Source organism: Sander lucioperca, chromosome 2, assembly GCF_008315115.2.
Source record: "Sander lucioperca isolate FBNREF2018 chromosome 2, SLUC_FBN_1.2, whole genome shotgun sequence".
Classification (NCBI taxonomy): domain Eukaryota; kingdom Metazoa; phylum Chordata; class Actinopteri; order Perciformes; family Percidae; genus Sander; species Sander lucioperca.
The window spans coordinates 35,042,463-35,066,101 of NC_050174.1; the positions used below are offsets into that span (position 1 = coordinate 35,042,463).

Sequence of the window (23,639 nt, forward strand, 5' to 3'; positions counted from 1 at the left end):
ACCATAACAGGAAATATGAAACCATTTTCGAGCCCCACTGACATTGTCCCAACAACTCTATTGTTGAAAATGTTTGATATTGTCGGCCCCTGTGTGGAAAAAATAATTAATCTGTCACTTAGGTCCGGCTCAGTCCCCAGTTACTTCAAACATGCTGTGGTAAACCCGAGCCTTAAAAAGCCCAATCTTGACCCTTCAGAACCTAAAAACTACAGGCCCATATCTAAACTTCCATTTATCTCCAAAATGTTGGAAAAAGTAGTGGCATGCCAGCTGACCTCCTTTATGGAGCAGCACAACTTGTTTGATACTTTTCAGTCTGGTTTACGAAAATTACACTCCACTGAAACAGCCCTTATCAAAGTCTCTAGTGATGTGATGATGGCAGCAGACTCTGGCCGTTACACTGTACTTGTACTTCTTGATTTGACTTCTGCTTTTGACACTGTGGATCACAGTATACTGATCAATCGGCTTCAGAATGAGATGGGACTATCAGGATCTGTCCTTCACTGGTTCTCTTCCTATATTCATGACAGAACCTTTAATGTTGCTGTAAACAATGTACAGTCTGATGTGACCAATTTGTTCTGCGGAGTGGCACAAGGGTCAGTTTTGGGTCCTATTTTGTTTTTACTCTATATTTTGCCACTTGGTCAAATTATTGGCTGTTTCAAGGATGTATCATATAATTTCTATGCCGACGATGTCCATTTGTATTGTTCTTTTAATGACGCTGAGTTCCATCGTTTGTCTCTGTTCCTAGAGTGTGTGTCCTCCATCAAAGACTGGCTGGCCACTAACTACCTGCAGATAAATTCAAACAAGACTGAAACGCTGATCTTTGCTCCAGACCATAAGATCCCGCTGATCAAACAGCACCTTGGCTCTCTGGGCCCCTCTGTCAAATCCAGCCTCAGAAACCTGGGGGTTGTGTTTGACCAGGCCATGTCTTTGGAGACACACTCAAAACAGCTTGTCTGAAATTGCTTTTATCATCTTAGGAACATCTCTAAAATTCGCAAAATGTTGTCAAAGAAGGATCTGGAAATGATAATTCACGCTTTCATATTAACAAGACTTGACTACTGCAACTCTGTTTTTACCTGTCTGAATAAGTCTGCACTGAACAAACTGCAAATTGTTCAAAATTGTGCTGCTAGACTTTTAACAGGTGCCCCTCGAAGGTCTCATATCACTCCAGTCTTGTTGGCTCTCCATTGGCTCCCTGTAAAATTCAGGATTGATTTTAAGATTTTAGTGCTGACTTTCAGAGCCTTAAACGGTCAGGCCCCACAGTACATCCTGGACCTTTTGAAGCCGTATTTCTCTGGCCGGACTCTTCGGTCCTCTGGTCAGAACTTGCTTGTAGTCCCTAAGACTTGTTATAAGACCCGAGGGGACCTATCTTTTCAGACTGTTGCTCCCAGACTGTGGAACGCCCTGCCCCTGTCCATGCGTCTGGCAGACTCTGTTGTCTCTTTTAAAAAGGATCTGAAAACATGTTTATTTAGGAAAGCTTTTGGTTGATGGGTTTTCACTAGTGTCACTTTAAATTTTACATATGTATATACATTTTATATTGTTTGTTTTACCTATTCTTTTGTACAGCACTTTGTGATTGTATCTGTGAAAAGCGCTTTATAAATACATTTTACTTACTTACTTACTTACTTACTAAAATGTTTCTAAACTTAAAAAGCATTTTTTGGGGTTTGTATTGTTTTAATACTTACACAGATATTTTAAGTATACATCATTATGTTATTTACAATACACAGCATTGTTTTAATGATATTTCTAGGGGGGGGACAACCCTTAGATGGGGGGGGGGGTCCTGACCCCCCCGACCCCCCTGGGATTTACGCCCTTGGTCACAGTGCACTTCTTTGCTATGCTTCAAAGTCAGCCACCAGCAGAAGGCTCCTTGCCTCCACGAGACCAACCATAATCTGGCTTACTGTGTAGTTTACTGCACCCTCGCACAGCTTTAAGTCAGGGCCTGAGGCCTCCTGGTCTCATGCCACAACCTTGAGTGTTGGCTGAGGTTCAGAGATCCACACCCCTTTACAGCCCCTGGCACGCCTGGAAAGGACACTGTCCTAAAATCTCCTGTGCACAGCGGCAGTCACCTGCAGAAGAGGAAGAAGCAGAGGCCGCTGGCAGGACAAGGGCTCTGCCGGAGGTCCCTTCTTACCTCCTTTCACAATAGGTCTTACTGAGCTGAGGGAGAAATAGAGGAGGGAGGGCTGTATAGCCTACATCAGAGGGAGCGGCCCACAGGCAACCTGCTCCCTAGGATCTAGACCACTTTAGAGGCCACAAGGTTTGTGAAATCATGATTCTACCAGTGAGCTCACCTTTGCACCCTCGTACCTTCTTCGTTTTAACTGAGAGAGGAGCACTGTCAGGTTTACAGGAAAGGCAATGTCAAGAGATATGGCCGCCCTGCCGAGAAGCCGTTCAAAATCATTGACAATGGTGTCACCGCCTTTGTCCGTATTTGGTCCACAGGACACTACACCGCCCTCAGAGTAGAGCATTGATGTCACCTCTACATTTGAATCCGCTACCTCCTCCATACCAAAGTGGGGAGAGCAGGGGCATTAATCCAACCTGCCAGAGGTGTCTCGTCTGCCTGTTAGCTGACATGACGTCTGCGCTCAGCAGGAGCCCCATCAGGCTTACGACTGCAAGCAATACGCTGGAGAGGGAGACAGCCGCTGCAACTAGGAAACTGCTTTTTGAAGCCTAAAGATAGAGGGAGGAAGGGAACCCTTGCCAGGACCCCGAACACTGCTCCCACTGACCCAGTTTCAAGCTTGTAACATATTTTCGACAGCCAGAGGATCTTTGATGTACGTTAGACACACGTGGGGTTGCTTTTATGTCTGTCTGGTAGAAGAGCAACGAAGAAGTCAGTGACGTACTCGTCTTAGTCCTAGGAAGCCTGATATTTTTTAGAAGTCCTTGCAATAATCGTGTCAGTCTATGGTCAATTTACATTTGATGTAACGTTATTATATTGTTCGCTTTCAATTTGGGCGGCTATGTAGAACACTACTACTATAGCCTTACTTTACATTTATCAGTGTTGCTAAAATTAGGGGAAACATTCAGATGTCTGTGTTTTCTTGTATGCACACTCAACACAAACTATTCACCATACATACACCAAACATACTGCAAATGCTTGAAATTGTTATAAATGGTGTATTGTTCCTACTTGTGGAGCCTGCAGTTTAACTGTTAAATGAGTAGTTTGTTAATAGGTCTATAGTTTAAACCTGAATTAAAAATAAACATGCTTAGCTATATAATACAAAAACATCTACCTGCTTTTTTACTATTAGGCGCAATTATTTACAATGCTCCATAAGCAACTATCTAATGACATAGGATCAAAAGGTCTACCATAAGTAACCGGGTGAACTGCTTACTATAGCTTGGGGGTATATTGATTTTTTTAAGGTACAATATATATATATATATATATATATATATATATATATTCTGAAACGTAATAGGATGAGACAATACTATGTTGATATAGTTTGATGTTACGTTACATAACCTGTTTGCTCCATGAAGCCGTGCCAGTGTTTGCATCTGTTGTCAGGCCATGGTCTGCGCACTGGACCACAGCTGTGCTCCTGTGTCGTGTGGTGGCACAGTATTCCAGTGTTACAATAATAAATATATAAGCCTACATGCCACTTGCCAAATTCTACCAGCATTTGGAAGGTGTTTGGGTGCTGAGCACTTTTAGCACTCTAGTGTTTGGATTGTGAAGATAGTTGTTCATGGTTAATATGTTGTAATATTTTTGGCTGTCTCAGACCATAGGAATAACATATGCAGTTGTTTTAATTATGACAGAGTAGCTCTCAAAATGCTCTACATGTGATCTGTTACTGATTTTAATTAACAACACACTGTAGATGATCCGTAATCTGAACAGATTTAGTCTCTCTGACTTCTAAATGTCACTATCAGCCATACAACATGTGTTCTGAACATAATAAGCCTTTAAAACAGACAAATAGCAGTTAAAATCCCTCCAATTCAAAATCAATAAAAAGTTTATATAAAACGTCATCATGGTGAGTTGATTCTGAACCATCAGCTGTTAGATCAGCTGAGAGGCCGGCGTTTCCCAGCATGCCCTGGGTCTTTCAGTAGGTGAAAAGTCAAGGGGGTAAGCGTCTGTCAACAACCCGTAGCTCCTATGGCGCCATTTTGATGCTAACAAGCAAGCACCCGCCGTTAGCATTCCATTGACTGCCATTCATTTTGACGTCACTTGACTGACAGCGAATAACTTTACATCTGAAGCGTTTAAAGACTTTATTTGTCCATTGTTTATTTCTAAAGAAACATGACAATGTATAAAAGGTTCAATTACCTTGTATCTCACGTTATGGCTCTGTAGCAGACGTTTTTGTAAAAATAGGCTAATGATTGTGTCATAACCACGCGACTTACTGTCGCATAGTAGAGGAATTACCGTATAGTACAGGAGAAGCTAGTGGTGACCACAATTTTAGCTAAAGAGCTGACTTCAGAAAAACAGCTGATTGTTGAGCACCTCTTTTTATCTCTCTCACTGTCTCTCCCCTTCACGGAGAAACAGATGATCAATGATCTACTAGCCTAAAGTGTAACAGAGCTGTGTTTGTAACATTGTAATGAAATATATAAATGAAAATAGGTTGAGTATAACTTACGTATAGGCTTATATATACAGATCACTGTCAGCGTGAAATGTAGTTCTCAAAGTTAAGTTGCACAACTTAATGGAAATGGTTATGTATTATTATTTTAATGTATGCCTTAGTTCGAGGTTCAAGCAGCCGCTTTAGGAAGTCTCCCATTCAGGTTGAGGATGGCACAGAGGTTCATCAGAGCAGCTGGGTACTAGGAGACGGCAAGGACAGTGAGAAAAGGGGGCAGAGTAGTGCATAATTAAAATGAGTTGTCAGGACTTAAAGGGAAAGCTGTACTTGTGGCAACTATTTTATTCTATGTCATAATTTCCTGAAATGAAATGACACCTGACAATGATACGCCGTCGGCAATGTTGTACAGCTCTACATCGCCACCAAATCCATCACCACTGCAACTCACCCCTCTTTGACCATTGGCCTCAGTGAAATTAAATCATGGATGCAAACCAACTTTCTCAAATGTTGTCAAATCAGACATGATCATCATCGGTCCACAATTCCTCTTCAAAACCACTCACAACTTTGGCTTCAGCATCTATAACTCCACTCTGTCTACCTCCTCACACATTCACAACATCAGGAGTTATTTTTGACAGCAACCTATGGTGCTAAAACAGTCTCATAAGTATTTGCAACTTGTAAAATACAATTCACAAATGAATACAGAGTGATTTGTATTCGTAAATCTGTGTTGTATCTGTGCCTCTAATTTGTGACTTGTGAAACACAAAGTACAAATGAATGCAGAGCGATTTGTATCCGCAAACACAATTCACAAATGAATGCAGAGCGATTTGTATCCGCAAACATAATTCACAAATGAATGCAGAGCGATTTGTATCTGCAAATGCGTATCTGTGTCTGTGCATCTCATTTGTAACTCTTATTTCATCATTTACAAATGAACTTAGTATTTTTCAATGTAAATATATTTGTAAATCTCTTTCTATATGTGAGGGTACTTTTGAGACTGTTTTTCCGCGCCGTTGTTGTCACAAAACAATTTGTGTCTCAAGTGACGATCCCAGTGCTCTCCAGTAGATGGCGGTAATGCAACACTTATGGATGCCAACCGCTGTTAAACGACTATGAAGAAGCCTTGTCAAATGTTTCAGAGACAGTTGGCAGAATCTATTTGACGTTCCTCTGGGTAGGTTGATGGTAAAATGATAGCCTAGTTTAATCTAACACTGAATCTGCCACGTTTTACAGATCTGACTGACCACTGATGAGGTGTACTTGGACCCACCAGACTCTCCTCACAGTATGAGAAACCATCAGGAGGAAGTTATTGCTTGACAGGTGTCATACTTCTCAACTGCTCAGCAACTAGAGTATCAACAGCTACTGTGAGGACTGTACTGTGTTCATAGACATTGATCAGGCTGTGTGAAAGGGACTCTTGTTTCACAAAGTAACTTAGAGATTTTCACTTGAAGTTTTTATTCGTCAGTTATTGTCATATTTATGCTGTGAAATGTTTTTTCAAGGTGCAGATTAGATTTGATACCCTTTCAAAATACTTTCATTTTAATCATATTGTTATCTGTCAAAACAATAAAGTTTAACTGTTAAACAAATGTGTTATGAATAAAGGACTTTATTCATAGTCAATGAAATGGAAATATAAAGTGTGTATACATAATGCAGAGTAGCAGATGTTAACTGTCCAGATCATGTCCTCCACCAGTCTAAAGGGTTTATTTTCTACTGAAGATGTGTCAGCTGGTAATGTAGGCTCTCAGGTCACAGAAGTCATCCTGTGGATACTGAATCTTTCCTGATGCTGCTGTGTTGTCTTCAGACCATCGCTTGGCAGAAGAATGACACCTGTCCCACAATACCTTCATACTGTGAGGAGAGTCTTGTGGGTCCAGGTAAACCTCGTCAAACAGGTGTTCAGAACAATATCTGATCAGTCAGATCTGTAAAACATGGCAGATTCAGTGATTAAACTATCATTTTTATCAGGGTGTACAACTGCACATACATTTTGTTTACAGGAGAAGCATGTACAGTTGTGTTCAAAATAATAGCAGTCCAACATCACTAACCTCATAAATCAATTTTTTTGGCAGAAGTGATATTTCTACATGGCAAATAATTTACTAGTAAGTGTTGTAGAGTCATAGAAAACCAACAGACCCAACAGTCATGACATGCATGCTGCTCATTCTGTGTAATTGAATCTGTAATTGTAAGGGGCATGTTCAAAATAATAGCAGTGTTGTGTTCAATTAGTGAGGTGATTGATTCTGTGAAGAAACAGGTGTCAATTATGGCCCATATTTAAGGAAGGAAGGATGCAAATGTTGTGCATGCTGGTTATAGTGCATTTCACACTGAAATACAAAATGGGTCGTTCCAGACATTGCTCTGAGGAACAGCGGACTTTGATTAAAAAGTTGATTGGAGAGGGGAAAACATATAAAGAAGTGCAGAAAATTATAGGCTGCTCAGCCAAAATGATTTCAAATGCCTTGAAATGGCATCCAAAGCCTGAACGTGGGAAAAAACGGTCAACTACCATTCGAATGGATCGAAGAATAGCCAAAATGGCAAAGGCTCAACCAATGATCAGCTCCAGGAAAATCAAAGAAGACTTAAAGTTACCTGTGAGTACTGTTACGATCAGAAGAAGGCTATGTGAAGCAAAGCTATCAGTTAGAAGCCCCCGCAAAGTCCCATTGCTGAAAAAAAGACTGTACTGTATAGGTTGAAATTTGCCATAGGACACATTGACTGGCCAAAGGAGAAATGGCGCAACATTCTGTGGACTGATGAGAGCAATATTGTTCTTTTTGGGTCTAGGGGCCGCAGACAGTTTGTCCGACGACCCCCATGCACTGAATTCAAGCCACAGTACACTGTGAAGACAGTAAAGCATGGTGGTGCAAAAATCATGTTATGGAGATGTTTCTCATACTGTGGTGTTGGGCCTATTTATCGCATACCAGGGATCATGGATCAGTTTCAATACATCAAAATACTTGAAGAGGTCACGTTGCCTTATGCTTAAGAGGAAATGCCTTTGAAATGGGTCTTTCAACAAGACAATGACCCAAAACACACCAGTAAGCGAGCAAAGTCTTGGTTCCAGATGAACAACACTGATGTTATGGAGTGGCCAGCCCAATCCCCAGACCTCAATCCTATAGAAAACTTGTGGGGTGACATCAAATATGCTGTTTCTGAGGCAAAACCCAGTAATGCAGAGGAATTGTGGAATGTAGTTCAATCGTCCTGGGCTGGAATACCTGTTCACAGGTGCCAGAAGTTGGTTGACTCCATGCAACACAGATGTGAAGCAGTTCTCAGAAATAATGGTTATGCAACTAAATATTAGTGCAGTGATTCAAAGTAAAGCAAACCCTTGAGACATTTTTCAGTTTATACAGTAAATGTTTGAGTTTGTAAAGAAAAATGCAAATAATGCTATTTTTTGAACAGTCTAATATTCCTTTTTCTTCACTTTCTGTAAAGGTATAACACAAACTTGATCAATTTTGGTAATGTTTTGATTTGGAATTGAATGTGCAGTGTTCCCAATGCATTGATATTATGGAAATAAAAACTATTCTTAGGATTTTGAGCATTATTCACTTTTTTAAACACACTGCTATTATTCTGAACACAACTGTATTTCTGTATTAATAAACATGGTTACAATATGTGGAGCAAATGTTAAATTTTTATTATTTATAGTTTAAATTTCAATCACCTGAAATCTGTAGTTATGGCAACAGCTACCGTGTAAAACATGATAAATCCATTTTTATTCTGATATCTTAAAGTGAGAGAGACTCCTTTGAAAATGGCTTAAAAAAAATGCTCAATTATTGCTTTTTAAATCTAAATTCATTCATGTATTTCTATTTTCTTTTATTGGCGCATATACGTTGGGGAAACGTATGACGAGCTGCATGTCCCCTGCCCTTTGCCATAATGTGCAACGTAACGCATGCGCTATGCCTACGCACACACATAAATGCAATGACGATGGCGACGCAAAGTCCTCCCGGAGTTGTGCCTTTGTCATTAGTTTTGCTTTCAATAACTTCGTAAACAGTGGCAGTAAGCGAACAGCTACATGCAAGGTGTGTGGCACCAAGATAAATGATGCCGGATCAACAATGTCGAACTTCATCAGGCATCTCAAAACGCACCCAGATAGGTCAGTCACTTGCTAATGTGAAAGAGACGTTAAATTTAGCATATATCGTCACAGTAACAAGCCAACCATCGCAAAGTGTTGTGCTAATGCTGGGAACAGGCAAATTGTATCTTTATAGTTGTATCCATATGATGTGACAGACTTAGCTTAATATTTCATCAGGTTGTTGTTAAAAAGCAATACGGAAACTATCAGTTCTCACATGTTTTCACCATGGTTGGTGTATTATCTTTCAATACAGATGTTTCCCTCAAACTTTGAACACTGAAAAATGTAATGCATGATGAGGTTGGGCTTTACAGCCAGTTAGTAACAGACAAACATGTATTCTTTGGTGCAGATACCAAAAGGTTACTGTACTGTACTGTATGGATGGATGGTAGCTACAGGACGTTCTTTGAATTCATAAGATTTAACAATACAGTGTTGGGGACTGATCCGATGGCCAGAGACTTGAGACTTGACTTGGACTCGAGCTCAAAGACTTGAGACTCGACTTGGACTTCCAAAAAATGACTTGTGTACATCTCTGATAACACAATAAAGGAAAGGGAAAAAGCCAAAAAGCACAATATGAGCACTTTAACTTTGGAACCTTATTTTATATATCCCTGTTATGGACAAGCATGACATGGTTGGTCTCAATGGATTCCTTAGATTGTCTAGTTTATATATTCACTAGCTCGCCGATGGGTTTAAGCTGGGCTTAATTACATTTCAGACTGCCAATTCCATACAAAGACCAGGTAAAGCCCATGTTACAGGGTAGACTTTAACGAGCTAAGTTAGCGTCGCTGTTCAAGCTGTACAAGAACATGAACGTTAGCACGCTCCAAAAAGAAGCAAACTGTCTCTGCCGCTATAACACAAAGCAAATTGTAAATGCACTGCAACAATGATGCTGAAAACATAAATGTAATTTATTTGACGACAAAGTCCTAATAATATCAACTTACCCAGAGGAATGTCAAGTAGATTCTGCCAACCGTCTCTGAAACATTTGACAAGGCTTCTTCATAGTCGTTTAACAGCGGTTGGCATCCATAAGTGTTGCATTACCGCCATTTACTGGATAGCGCTGGGATCGTCACTTGAGACACAAATTGTTTTGTGACAACAACGGCGCGGAAAAACCGTCTCAAAAGTACCCACACAAATAGGAGATTTACAAATATATTTACATTGAAAAATACTAAGTTCATTTACAAATGATGAAATATGAGTTACAAATTAGACACACAGACACAGATACGCATTTGCAGATACAAATCACTCTGCATTCATTTGTGAATTGTGTTTGCAGATACAAATCGCTCTGCATTCATTTGTGAATTGTGTTTTGCGGAAACAAATCGCTCTGCATTCATTTCTGCAGTGTTTCACAAGTCACAAATTAGAGGCACAGATACAACATAGATTTACGGATACAAATCACTCTGTATTCATTTGTGCATTGTGTTTTACAAGTTGCAAATACTTGTGAGACTGTTTTAGCACCATAGTTACAAAACCCGTATTAAATATGTACAGTGAAGCGATTTTGGCATTGCAGAGATGCCTGCTCGCTGTCCTATTGTCTGATTTGAATGACCGCATTGGAATGATACATGCTCTTAGTGTTCTGTCTTACACAGCAAACTAATAATTCACTGGTAAGACCAACATAATAACATTACAATAAAAAACATAAAAACATAACATCTTGTGAATAGGCCTAAGTGATTTAATCAGCGGAAGGTTCTAAAAATATTAAAAACAAAGCTATTGTGTTTTAACGGAAGTTAGAGTATCTAGAGGTGACAATGGTTATATGACGCCATTGACGGGCAACCAAAGAAATGTCCCGTGTCATTGATTTTTCTGGGTTTGAACATTGTTAGAAATGTTTGGGATAATTACAACTGAACAATTACAATTCTGAAAACAACAAATCATCCCCCCTTCCCAAATACGCAAAACAAAACGTAACCAGTTTCTCCTCCATTCTTCAGCAGACTTGCAGTAACTCCGGCGACGACATGGCACGCACTGAGTTTGGGCTCGTACCAGAGGGCTAGAGTACACGCAGCGTGGCAAGAAGGGCCTTTTTTTGGTTCTAAACCAATCGGTTTGATTGGTCATGGGCTCCTTTTTCAGAGCCCATAAGTTATTTATAGCTGTCGGGGTGTAAAGAACATTTCAAAAAACATGTTACCAAGCCTAACTTTAAGCTTGCTACATTTATTTAGGGGCCAACGTTAGCTTCAGTGTAGTGAAGCTTCATTTATTTTTGCGATGGTGAAAAAAACTTTTACATCAAACATTTTTAAAATACATATTTTAATAATTGTAAGTGTAATTAGATACACATGGAAAAACAGAAGTCCATTTACTGACATATACACCTTCATACCATTGTCAACAAATAACAGGATGCACTATGCACAGACACTATACAAAGTAGGCTGCCAAGGCAGCCATTTTGTCTTTAGGTTTTTTAGGATTGCCACGACGTCCCCTGCCCCGTCCCCGTCCTCCTCTTCTCGCCCCCCCACCCCGGTGCCTCATGGTGGCATGTTTGAGCTCCACCAGATCCTGGAAGACCAGATCACAGAAAACACAGCCAGTGTGTTGGGTCTCGCCGGCAGGAAGTGGAGTGCGAGTCTTGTTGAAGTCTACGGCGACCAGAGAGGCATCGCAGGCATCGCAGCTCTCCTGAGCAACCTACATGAAGAGAAAAGAACCATAGAAGCAGCACATAAGACAAATTGTAGCAGCTGAAACGATAAAAAAAACAAAAACAAGACAACATAAATATAAAGGCAGTGAATTGGCTCGGGCATGGTCCATAGCGCCACTTAACGCACGCCATGGTCTGCATAAAGGTTATTTGATCTTCACGAAATTTTGTGGGAAGATTGGTCTCATATACAATTTTTTTGAAATTTTTTTGCCTGACAGAAGGTCAAACAGTCAAGTCAAATACCTGTTTGAGGACTTTAGGATGCACAAAAACTCTCTCTCTATAGTCTATCCTAATCAGTTTTAGCATTTTACCACATTTTTGACGCCCTTAATATACTCGAATACTCACAAAAATCGGTGCACAAATTAAAACCTGTGAGCATTGCGAGACTGTACAGCGATTTGGTCCATACATGTAAGCGGGCTCCATAGCGCCCCCTAATGCGTGCAAGGCCTTTATTTGGACATAGTTGCTTCAATATTCACCAGATTTAGTACACACATTGCTCTCATCATTTCGGACATATTTCCAATTTACTTCCATTAGCTTTGCCCAACCGGAAGTCAGCCATTTTGTATTTTATGCATTTTTCACGTATTTTACGCACATTTTTTTAAACTCCTCCTAGACCGTAGGAATCTGTGGACCCTCATGACAAATTGAGCTAATTACTGTATAAACTATTTTTTTTTAACTAGCTACCAAACACAAACTTTTAAAAATCTCGTCCAAAGTAAATGCTTAATATTCTTGTTTACCATGCCACTCGGAGGCTATGGACCAAATATGGCGAAGATTGGCCATTAGGGGGCGCTATAAACGTTGATGCGTTTTTGTCTATAACTTCCACATTACATATCACATATTTCAATTTAAATCCACGCGCCCCTTGAATGAAGCTGAATCATACGGCCTAGGAAACACCCATTAGAGATGGGATATTTCCCCGTAAAATCGCGATAAATGCTGATCTTGGCAACAGTTATTCAAATTACACGGAACCCGGCAAAGTCGTTCCCCATGCTCCACTGAGGCAGTGTGCAAAAATGTAAGTACATTGCACAGGCATCGCGCCAGTACCCCGACGTGCTGGGAAGGACGAGGTCCCATTCATCGCTGCTTGCAGCTTTATTTAGACATTGTATTTGAAATTGGGTCATATAAATAAGATATCTTGAGAGGACAGAATGTAGGACAATTTTCTTACCTGCACTCTGTGTGCATGTTCAAAGAAGTGCACCACAACATTGCACTTATTACAGGCCATCCTCCATTTTGGTCCAGAAATGGGATCCAGCACCAAAACCCCACTATCACATTCCACACACTGCCCAATGCCTAACGAGTTGAGAGAGTGCTGACAGGACGGATGTGTACATTCATTGCATCCCATACCTAGGAAAAGCAGATCAGAGTCAGAATGTCAGAAGGCTTTACAAGACTGAGACTAAATGCCAAATTTACCAAGAATGAGGTGGTGTGCAAATGTGCATTACTGTTTTCATTGAGTCTGTGATTGCAATCTACACTCACCTAAAGGATTATTAGGAACACCTGTTAAATTTCTCATTAATGCAATTATCTAATCAACCAATCACATGGCAGCTGCTTCAATGCATTTAGGGGTGTGGTCCTGGTCAAGAAAATCTCCTGAACTCCAAACTGAATGTCAGAATGGGAAAGAAAGGTGATCTAAGCAACTTTGAGCGTGGCATGGTTGTTGGTGCCAGACGGGCTGGTCTGAGTATTTCACAATCTGCTCAGTTACTGGGATTTTCACGCACAACCATTTCTAGGGTTTACAAAGAATGGTCTGAAAAAGGAAAAAACATCCAGTCTGCGGCAGTCCTGTGGGCGAAAATGCCTTGTTGATGCTAAAGGTCAGAGGAGAAATAAATAAAACCATAAAATAAATAACCACTCGTTACAACTGAGGTATGTAACAAAGCATTTGTGAAGCCACAACACACACAACCTTGAGGCAGATGGGCTACACTAGCAGAAGACCCCACCGGGTACCACTCATCTCCACTAAAAATAGGAAAATGAGGCCAAAATTGGACAGCTGAAGACTGGAAAAATGTTGCCTGGTCTGATGAGTCTCGATTTCTGTTGAGACATTGAGATGGTAGAGTCAGAATTTGGCGTAAACAGAATGAGAACATGGATCCGTCATGCCTTGTTACCACTGTGCAGGCTGGTGGTGGTGGTGGTGTAATGGTGTGGAGGATGCTATCCTATCAATATGGGCCAACATTTGTAAAGAATGCTTCCAGCACCTTGTTGAATCAATGCCACAAAGAATTAAGGCAATTCTGAAGGTGAAAGGGGGTCAAACACGGTATTAGTATGGTGTTCCTAATAATCCTTAGGTGAGTGTATGTGTATTCAGGACCTGATTTACTAGGAGAGCAGCTCAACATGCAGTCAGCTCCTGGATTGAACCTGGTATTGACCTCCAGACGCACACTGTGGTACATTTCAGCAGTGGGATTTCTAAAAACTCAAAAGAAATCGTAAAAAATGTAGCGATAATTACTTTGGCAGCAGTGGGCCCCAGAGAGAAGGCGCGCAGGCCCACCAGTGTGTGTATCTGAGTTTCTGTTGTCCGGAAAACAAATGAGGACTGGAAATTCTAATGGTCTCCGGTCAGAATGACCGGTAGAAATAATTCTCTCTAATCAATTTGAATGGTGTTAAAAAAACACTACAGTAATTTTCTCCAAAACCTGACAAGCAGGACAACTAAAGGAGGAGAAGAGTGGCTACACTTTCTTCTGAAAAGGAAAAGCTAAAAAATGAGCCTAGGATCCATTGGGGTTGGATTTGTGAGGACGAAACATGTTCAGTATCACCACCACAATAATGCAGCATCAACTTTGATGGACTGGCCGTGGCAGTTGCATGTCAAACACACGCCACCCTAAACAGATCCTATACTCCCCAGTTGAAGGAAGTTCAGCGGGCCCCGACGGTCCAAAGAAATGATTCAAGGACAATATTAAGATCAGCCTAGAAGTTCCAAATTCCATTTAGCAACTGGGAGTGCATTGCTTTGGACAGACACTGCTGGAAGACAACTGTGCAGGAAGGACCTGTGCGCCATGAAATGGAGCCCCGCCGTGTGGCAGAGACAAAGGCTCCTTCACCACTTACTTCCTCCACTTTCCCCTGCCCACACTGCACCAAAATATGTGGATCGACCTACTCGTTTTGAGTGACCATGATCATCATCATTATGATGATGATGAATTCAATTTCACCTGAGAAAAACTGTTTTATCTGTGTTGTTACTGAAAATATTACTCTATATACTCTATAATCTTTATACAAATCAAAGATTAAAAAAAATCGACACAGAAAAAGTCAATTATTCAGTGTGCCGATGTGCAGCAATCGGCAGAATGAGTATCATCCCCATACTTATTAATGACTGAGAATGGTGTGCTATCATTTGAATAAGAGATTTGCTTGCGCGGTTTTCACAAAATTGGCAAATCGCTTAACATAGCTCAAAACAACCCCTCTTTGGGGCCATACTATATCGCCATACTTTAATGTAGAAAAATAATTAAAAGTTTAAATATCTTCCAGTTTTCAGACCATTTCAGATTTTCCAATGTGTGTGTATGGGACGGAATGTTGAGAGCCAGAGGGGAGGACAGAGGGTGAAGCTGCAGTACAATTCTCTGAAAATTTTCTATTTTCTGAAATGTATTATATTATTATTATATATATTATTTTCTAAACAAATTGCTCTCCCTTACAGTTTTCACTCTTCATACATCATGAATGGTCAAAATGTAGGACATTTTGTGCCGGTTGCAGACATCTAACTATGGAATCCATCGGACCTAAACTTTTGGCTCTGTTCATACCAACTGCCGATAGAAACAATGAAAAAAAATATCTGGAAGGACGCAGACGGTTCCCTGTTTGTTACCTGCTCTGTGTCGTATATATTTGACACCACAAACATAAAAACCACATCAATGCGTTTGCCAGACTTTTATCTCTCTTGTGATAATAATTTTGCCGTTTGGACCCACGTTTTTGAATTACAGAACAAACTTGAGAGGTATAATTATCATTAAATGGACATGTTTGACCCATTAAAGATACTGTCTCCCCCTCCTTCCTCTACTCCCTCACTGCGGAAATCACCATAGCAACAAGTTCTGACACACACACCTTCTATCATGGAGACTCTTAACTGTAGGCCGTGTTGTCCTCTCTTTTCAGGACATGTCAAACAGCAGATTTACTGTTATTTGGATGTGCACCATGTAGTAGGCACACTGTCAAAATTTCTTTATTATTTATTATTATAATAATTATTATTATTATTATCTATATTTTCTAGTTTATTATTAATCTAGTAATCCTAAAATACAGATCAGTTCAATTCAGAACTGCTACTTCTTCATCAAAGGCCATTAAAAAAGGTTTTTGAAAAATATACTTTTTTTTTTAATCATTATTTATTACAAACTTGTAAAAAGTAATAATGAATGCACTAGTGTTAGGGCTATTCAAGCTAATTAGCCAATATATAACAACCACAATTTTTACCAAGAGTAATTAGTAGGACAAGAGTTTTGTCCTACCTTTCTTCATGTCCCTAAAAGGTGGGTTGCTGAAGCAGTACGGGCAAAGAGGGTAGCTCTTGCCCCGGGCTCCAGAGGTCCACAGCACAAGCTCAAAGTCATCCAGTGGACAGCGGAGCTCCTTGTACAGCTTGATGGCTCCATTCTGGGGAAGACTGTAGGTCTCGTCACAGTGGGAGCAGTGGAGCCTGCTGGGCTTGGCCTGTAGATAGACATAAGGATCAGATGTGATGCAAGGGTTATTCACTTTTAAGTGCATCCTACAGACTGGACAGTTAAAACAACAAGGGTTGATCATCAGGTCCTTACCTATTCAACCTCAGAGACCTTGTACTGTGGCCACTTTTCAAAGGAAAAAATGGGCTGTTATTATCACCAACTTCAGTGTGTCTGTAGTCGGTGTTGTAGCTTTAGTTATTTGCAGTTTAACACAGCTTGAACACACATGCGGTGTGAGCGGAAACGTAAACATAACAAACAAGCCGGTTTTCTTGCTAGGCTAAAGGCTTACCACAGCAGACCAGCTCTCATGACTGTTTTTTTAGAACAAATGTTTGCTCCCTGGAAAATAAACTCTTATCTGAAAGTTTAGCTTTGAATTAGCTGCAGCCTTTGGCCACAGTTAGCAGAACCTTCAACAAAGGTTGAACAAACGGTGAGATGCCTCCTCCGCATCGTTGTTATGAGGTGGAAGGAAAAACCCCCTTGCCCGAAAAGGATTGTTAAAACTTTCGGTGCAATGATGGATTTGGCTGTAAAGTGGCCACGCTCCCGTCCCCTCTAATGGAGAGGCGGGACAATGAAACCGCCAGCGCGCATAAATCACTCACCCTCTTAGCCGACGTCAAGGCGAGGAGGAGCGCTGTTTTCAGTGACAGCGTCCTGAGAGGGGCTTGTGCCAGAGGCTCAAAAGGAGGGTTCCCCAGAGCTCACAGCACCAGGGCTAAAACCCATTGAGGTGTGAGAGAACGCACAGAAGGTTTCCGTCGTCTCCGTATTTTCTCGTGAAGTGAACAGATCCACCTTCACTCCCCCGAACCTGCTCCATAGCCTCTGCACGAGAGTGGATTCAATTTCCATTCGCTGTGAGGCTATCCTGGCTATCTCCAACAGCCGAGCGCACGCCACCCTGACGGTTTATGTACGCCGCCGCAGTCATGTTGTCCATTCTGATCATTACATGTCTCCCTGCCACCACTTGGGGGAAATATTGCAACACTTTCAGCACCGTGGACAGCTCCAGGCAGTTTATGTGGGGATGAGGTGAAACTGGCCATTTCCCCCCTACCACCTGTGATTCACACATGCCTCCCCAGCCGGTCTGTGTACACCGTAATGTGTGTGACGTCACTCTCCCCAGGAGAAAAAACCCTGGATGACAGAGTCTGGGGGTTTCCCCAATATGCCAGGTCCGACTGTAGAGAAGGAGGGATGGTCAGCATACGCCACATAGTCAGGATGAGCCAAAAAATAAAGCCTCAACAGGAAAAAAGTCAAACAGGAGTGAATAAGTCACTGATAAGCCACAATTACGCACAGCAGATCCACTGGTTAAATGTTGTGTTACCAGCATCAGACTGTTGTGAACTAAATACAGAGCCCCTTTTTTGATCAAGGTCTCTTTTATTTTCAAATATAACAAACAAAAGATATACAATTCACACATGAAATAGTCAAGTCTAGTTCCTGTCCATACAAACAACCCAAACAACTCCCCAGTGCCCCCCACCCACAGGTACTGGACCCCCGGCAAGTTTCCATACATCCCGACAAGCTCAGATATGATGCAGATTCATACATATATAATTCAAATATCTAAGTAAATAAAAGAAAAAGACATCTTCAATAAATAATAAAAAATATATATATATATATATTATTAAAATAAAAATAAGAAAAAAAAGAATGCTCACCCAATTGGGTTACATAGAAATGTTAGTAGCTGCCGTGCCTTCTACAAAGGAAATAAATGGCCGCCAAATGATATAGAATTTTCTAGTGGACCCTCTTACAGTGTATCTAATTTTTTCTAAGTGAACATAACTCATGACCTCCCTAATCCATTGGCCATATGTTGGGGGGAGAGCATCTTTCCACCTAAACAGGATAAGCCTCCTAGCCAACAAAGAGCAGAAGGTCATCATGCCCAGGTGGCGTCCGCCGGAGCTACACCGAATAGTGAAATCAGAGGAGATGGGTGTATTGTTCTTCCACATATTCTAGAGAATGCCTCAAAGATGGACTGCCAAAAATTGTGTAACTTAGGGCACAACCAAAACATGTGCAGTAGTGTGGCAGGAACCTGCCTGCACCGATCACACGTAGGGTCAATACCCGCTTTAATCTTAGACAATCTATCCTTGGTCCAAAGAAGACGGTGCACTATTTTAAACTGAACCACAGCGTGTCTGAGGCATATAGAGGAAGAGTAGATTCGCTGTATAATTTTTTGCCAAATTTCTTCTGAAATCGTTTCATCTAGGTCTGTTTCCCATTTAATTCTAAGGCTATCGAGACTATTCATGTTATGTGTATTGAGCAATGTATAAATTCTGCCTATGACTTGTTTAATGTTAACTTTACATTTTAAAATTGTTTCAAGCAGAGATTCAGAAGGGCTCAACGGGAAGCAGTCAGAGTTAGAAACCACAAAACCTCTAAGCTGTAAATACCTGAAGAAATGCGATTTATAAAGACCATACTCCTGTTGCAATTGTATAAAAGTGGCAAACCTATTTCCAATTTAGAGGTCAGATAATGTACCTATTCCATTTCCTGCCCAAACATTAAAAGCTTCATCCATCATTGATGGGACAAACATATGATTCTTTATCAATGGTGCAACAAGTGAAAGATCAGTGAGAATAAAGGTCCTTCTAAACTGGTTCCAGGTTTTAATTGAATGGATAACAACTGGATTAGTGGTGAAGGCTGATATAGGCCGTTTGAAAGGTAATTTGGAACATAATAAAGCTGCTGGGGAGGTAGATCCAATGGATGCCCTCTAACACTACCCATTCAGTACTATTGACATCCGTGCAATAATTCCTCAACCAATACAGCAGTGCTCTTATATTAGCAGCCCAATGGTAATACATAAAATTTGGAAGTGCCATACCTCCCATTGCGCGTGGCCTCTGTAATATATTTATATTAATCCTGGGCTGCCTTTTATGCCATATAAAGCAGGGTTTCCCGCAGCACTTTGCAGCTCGGGCGGCCGCCTAAGCTGGGGAACCCTACCACCTTAACTAGGTCGTCAAAAAAAAGAGGGAGAATATTCATCTTAATCGTATTGATCCTCCCTCCTAAGGAGAGAGGCAGAGGTTCCCAGCGCACAATGTCTTGTTTGAGGCTACTTAAGAGAGGATGATAGTTAGCCTTAAAAAGATCCTTGTGGTTACTTGGACCCATATGCTTAAATATTTATTTTTTTTAGGACTAAATTTAAAAGGGATTGACCCAAGATATGCTCTGTCTACAGAAGAAATAGGCATAAGTTCACTTTTCTGAAAGTTAACTTTATAACCAGATATTCTTCCGAACTTTGTGAGTAGACTCGATAATTCAGGAAGACTTGAGAGTCCAATATGAATAATAACATGTCATCCGCATAAAGTGACACTTTATGCTCCGAACCCGCCCGGTGTATCCCCTTGATGGTGGGGCACTGCTTCAGGGCTAATGCAAGTGGCTCAAGTGCAACGGCGAACAAAAGTGGTGAAAGAGGACACCCCTGCCTCGTGCCCCGCTTCAGCTCAAAGTAGGTGGATAAGTTATTACTGGTGCGTATCGCAGCCACTGGGAGCGTATATAGGAGTCTGATCCAGGAAATGAATTTAGGGCCGAAGTTAAACGCTTCTAAAGTCTTGAAAAGATAGTCCCACTCCACCCTATCAAACGCTTTTTCAGCGTCAAGTGACAACATCACCTCGATATTCCCAGGGTCGGGCGGAGTGGGACAATATAGGATATTAAATAGACGCCTGATATTGAAAAATGAATATCGATTTTTTATAAATCCTGTCTGGTCAGACGCAATAATAGAGGGGATAACGTTTTCAAGGCGCCACGCCAAAGTCTTGGCAAGAATCTTTGCATCTGTATTCAGCAGCGAGACAGGGCGGTATGAACTGCAATTAAGGGGATTTTTATCCTTTTTAAGTAATAGAGAGACTACTGCTTGACGCATGGTTGGGGGCAAAGAGTTGGTGGCTAAAGATTCTTCAAATACTAACAATAACAGAGGAGATGTGGTCAGAACTGGTCAGAAAACTTTTTGAAAAATTTGGTTGAGAAGCCATCTGGCCCTGGAGATTTGCCACTTTGCATGGCACCGATTGCCGACACTATCTCCTTAACTGAGAAATCCCTTTCCAGTTCAGCCGAGAATTCTACACCTACAGAAGGCATTTTCAGGGATTTAAAAAAGTCTTCTAGGACAGCAGGGTTGGTGGGCCCATCTGAAGTATATAATAACTGGTAGAATTTCCTGAAACAGGAATTGATTTTCTCATTATCAGTGCATTTTAAACCACATTCATCATTCATTTCAGGAATGGTTTGGTTAGCAGTTCTTTGGCGCAACTGGTGAGCAAGCGATCGGCCGGACTTTTCCCCATGTTCATAATAACCATGCCTTGATTTGGAAATAAGGTATTCAGCATGTCGGGTGGACAAACTCTGTCTGTAATGACAGGCGTTTCTTAATTACATCTGCTGAAGGGGAATAGCCATGTAGCCTATCTCTAATATCTCATCTGCTAATTTTTTAATACGCTCAGTGTTAGTCCTTCTTTTATTTGCACAGTATGAAATAATTTGGCCCCTTAAATATGCCTTTAGCGACTCCCAAACAGTAGATGACGACATCCCTGGGGTTTGATTGATGTCGAGAAACATTTTAATTTCAGATGATATGAACTTAGTAAACTCATCTTCTGACAGAAGCAGAGGGTTAAACCGCCATGAACGATATGTAGATTATGTATTGGGAATGTACATTTTCATGATTAAGGGACCATGATCCGAGATGACCATAGCCCCGTAATCACATTCTTTCGTGAGATGCAGAATTCTTTTGTTCAGGAAAAAGTAATCAATACGTGAATAGGTCTTATGCACCGGGGAAAAGTAAGAATACTCCCTGGAGGTGGGGTTGCGAAACCGCCACACATCCGCTACACCATAGGTCTTCAGGAAGAGCTGAATCGTGTGAGCTGACTTCGTCAGGGATGCCCTCTTAGAAATACTCCTATCTAAAAGAGGAGAAAGTACACAGTTAATGTCACCGCCAAGTATAAGATGATGTGATGTCAGGTCTGGTAAGCGAGAAAAAAAATTGGCGAAGAATGTAGAGTCATTCCAGTTCGGGGCATAAATATAGGCTAAAATAACTGGGAGCGACTATAATTTTCCTACCACAATGATATATCGCCCTGCAGAGTCAGATTGCACATGAGATGCCGTGAATTGTACATTTTTACTTATCATAATAGCAACATCCCTAGCCTTTGAGCAGAAATTGGATTGATACACCTGGCCAGCCCAACCCCCAACAAGGCGAGAACTATCACAAGAACGTATATGGGTCTCTTGTAAGAATGCAATGTCTGCACTGAGCTGTTTTAGGTGTGAGAATACTTTTTTAAATTTCACTGGGTGATTAAGTGATTTAACATTCCAACTTATGAAGTTAGCAGGGCAACCATCATAACCTCTTGCATTATTTATATTGGCCATATTGTGTATACATAGAGGTAAGCACCATATATGAAACCCAAAGACAGAGAAACATAAAAACAAACAAACAAAAATTAAAAGTCTGACAGAGTAGCATCAGTTCGTAGATAGGTCCAGTAGTTAGCCCCCCCCCCCTATCACCCACATGAACAAGGTGATCACAACAACCCTCAGAAAAAAAACTCCACACATTAAGTGCTTGTGGTTGGGAACTCTAAAGCTAAGCACTCGGGCTCCCGTCGAGCCTCCAACAAAAAGAAAATAAGGAATAGTAAAGTGTAAAGTGAAACAATTCTAAGTACAATGCACAGTAAACTTAAATTATAATTCTTGGTAGAGAATATATTAACCATGCTGAGTATCAAGACTATACCGCATTAACTTCCTTAAATAACCTTACATCAGGTGTAATGACCCTTTACAGATAACCAACTATGGCTGACCCAATTAACCCATAATAATAATCAGGAACTGAAACAGCATGTCTATCATTTTATCTTGGGATATCCTTTAAGCAAAAACAGCAAAGCAGTACTTTAGTAGTAGCACTAAGCTGAACATAAAAATAGTTTGTCAGTCTACGAGCACACAATTCAAGCTGGTCATCATTACCAATAAGAAAATGGGACAGCATATAGAAAATGTAAACATTGTGCTATGAATTTGTACCTGATGACATCTGGCGCAGTGAAAAACACATTTACCATACCCGTTGATCGATAGAGGTATTATGTTCAGTTGAAAAGATCAGACTCATGTACATTCTGCGGCCTCCGTGGATGGGAGAATATTCTTCTTGACATAGGTCATAGCTTTGTCCGGGTCAGTGAACTCCCTGTCCTCCCCTCTGAACGTGACCCAAAATTGCGCTGGAAACAAAATCCCGTACTGGACTGTCGGTCGCGAAGTAGCTTCCTCACCTCTGTGAATGCAGTCCGAGCTTTAGCCACAGTTGCCGTGTAGTCCAGGAAGATGGTAATTGGATCCGGTTGAAATGGAGCGGACCCCGAGTGCGAGCGCGTCATAGTATCTGGACACAATCTTGGTAATAATGAAGCTTAGCAACGATGGCGCGAGGTTTCCCGCCCGGCTTCTTTGGCCCTAAGCTCCGGTGCGAGCGGTCGATCAACGGCTCTTTATCCAACTGTAGCACCTCAGATAGCAACTTTGATACAGAGGCTGTAGTGCTGGAGTTGGGAGTTTCGGGTACTACAATGATTCTTATATTACATCTCCTCATCCGCCCTTCCATATCCTCACATTTCGTTTTCAGTTCTGCCATTTCTGCCTTCATCTCACTCACAGACTTTTGTAAAGTAGCCACTTCATCTGACCATGCTGATAGCCACCCCCCCTCTACCTCCTTGATGCTAACTTTCACCTGGTCGATCTCGGACTTCAGCGCCGCGGTGTTATTTATTATCTCCGTTTTCACCGCCTTTAGCTCATTCTTGAGCATTCTCGAAGTCGTCAGTGAGGGCATTTTTCAGCTCTGACTTTATCACCGTTGAGATGTCCGCTTTCAGAGAGAGAAGGATTTCTGATTTTAAGCCTTCAACGTCCATCTCTCCAGAGGCAGGTGAGGGCGGTGTCGCTCTAGCTGGGCTCTTGGCAGTACTCTGGTCCGAGGAGGTATTAGGCCTTGTTTTGGAGGTTTCAGTATA

General features: G+C 41.2%; 1 protein-coding gene across 1 annotated transcript in view; it reads right to left on the bottom strand.

The window, feature by feature from the left end:
- Positions 1-11,201: 11,201 nt before the first annotated feature.
- Positions 11,202-23,639, bottom strand: part of top3b (DNA topoisomerase III beta) — a 95,794-nt gene continuing 83,356 nt past the window's right edge. The window contains exons 16-18 of the mRNA XM_031300899.2: positions 16,234-16,435; positions 12,834-13,021; positions 11,202-11,604 (exon numbers count right to left, since the gene is read on the bottom strand). Of these exons, the coding sequence (XP_031156759.1) occupies positions 11,332-11,604; positions 12,834-13,021; positions 16,234-16,435 (663 nt within the window). The 3' untranslated portion in view covers positions 11,202-11,331. The remainder of the gene's footprint in view (positions 11,605-12,833; positions 13,022-16,233; positions 16,436-23,639) is intronic.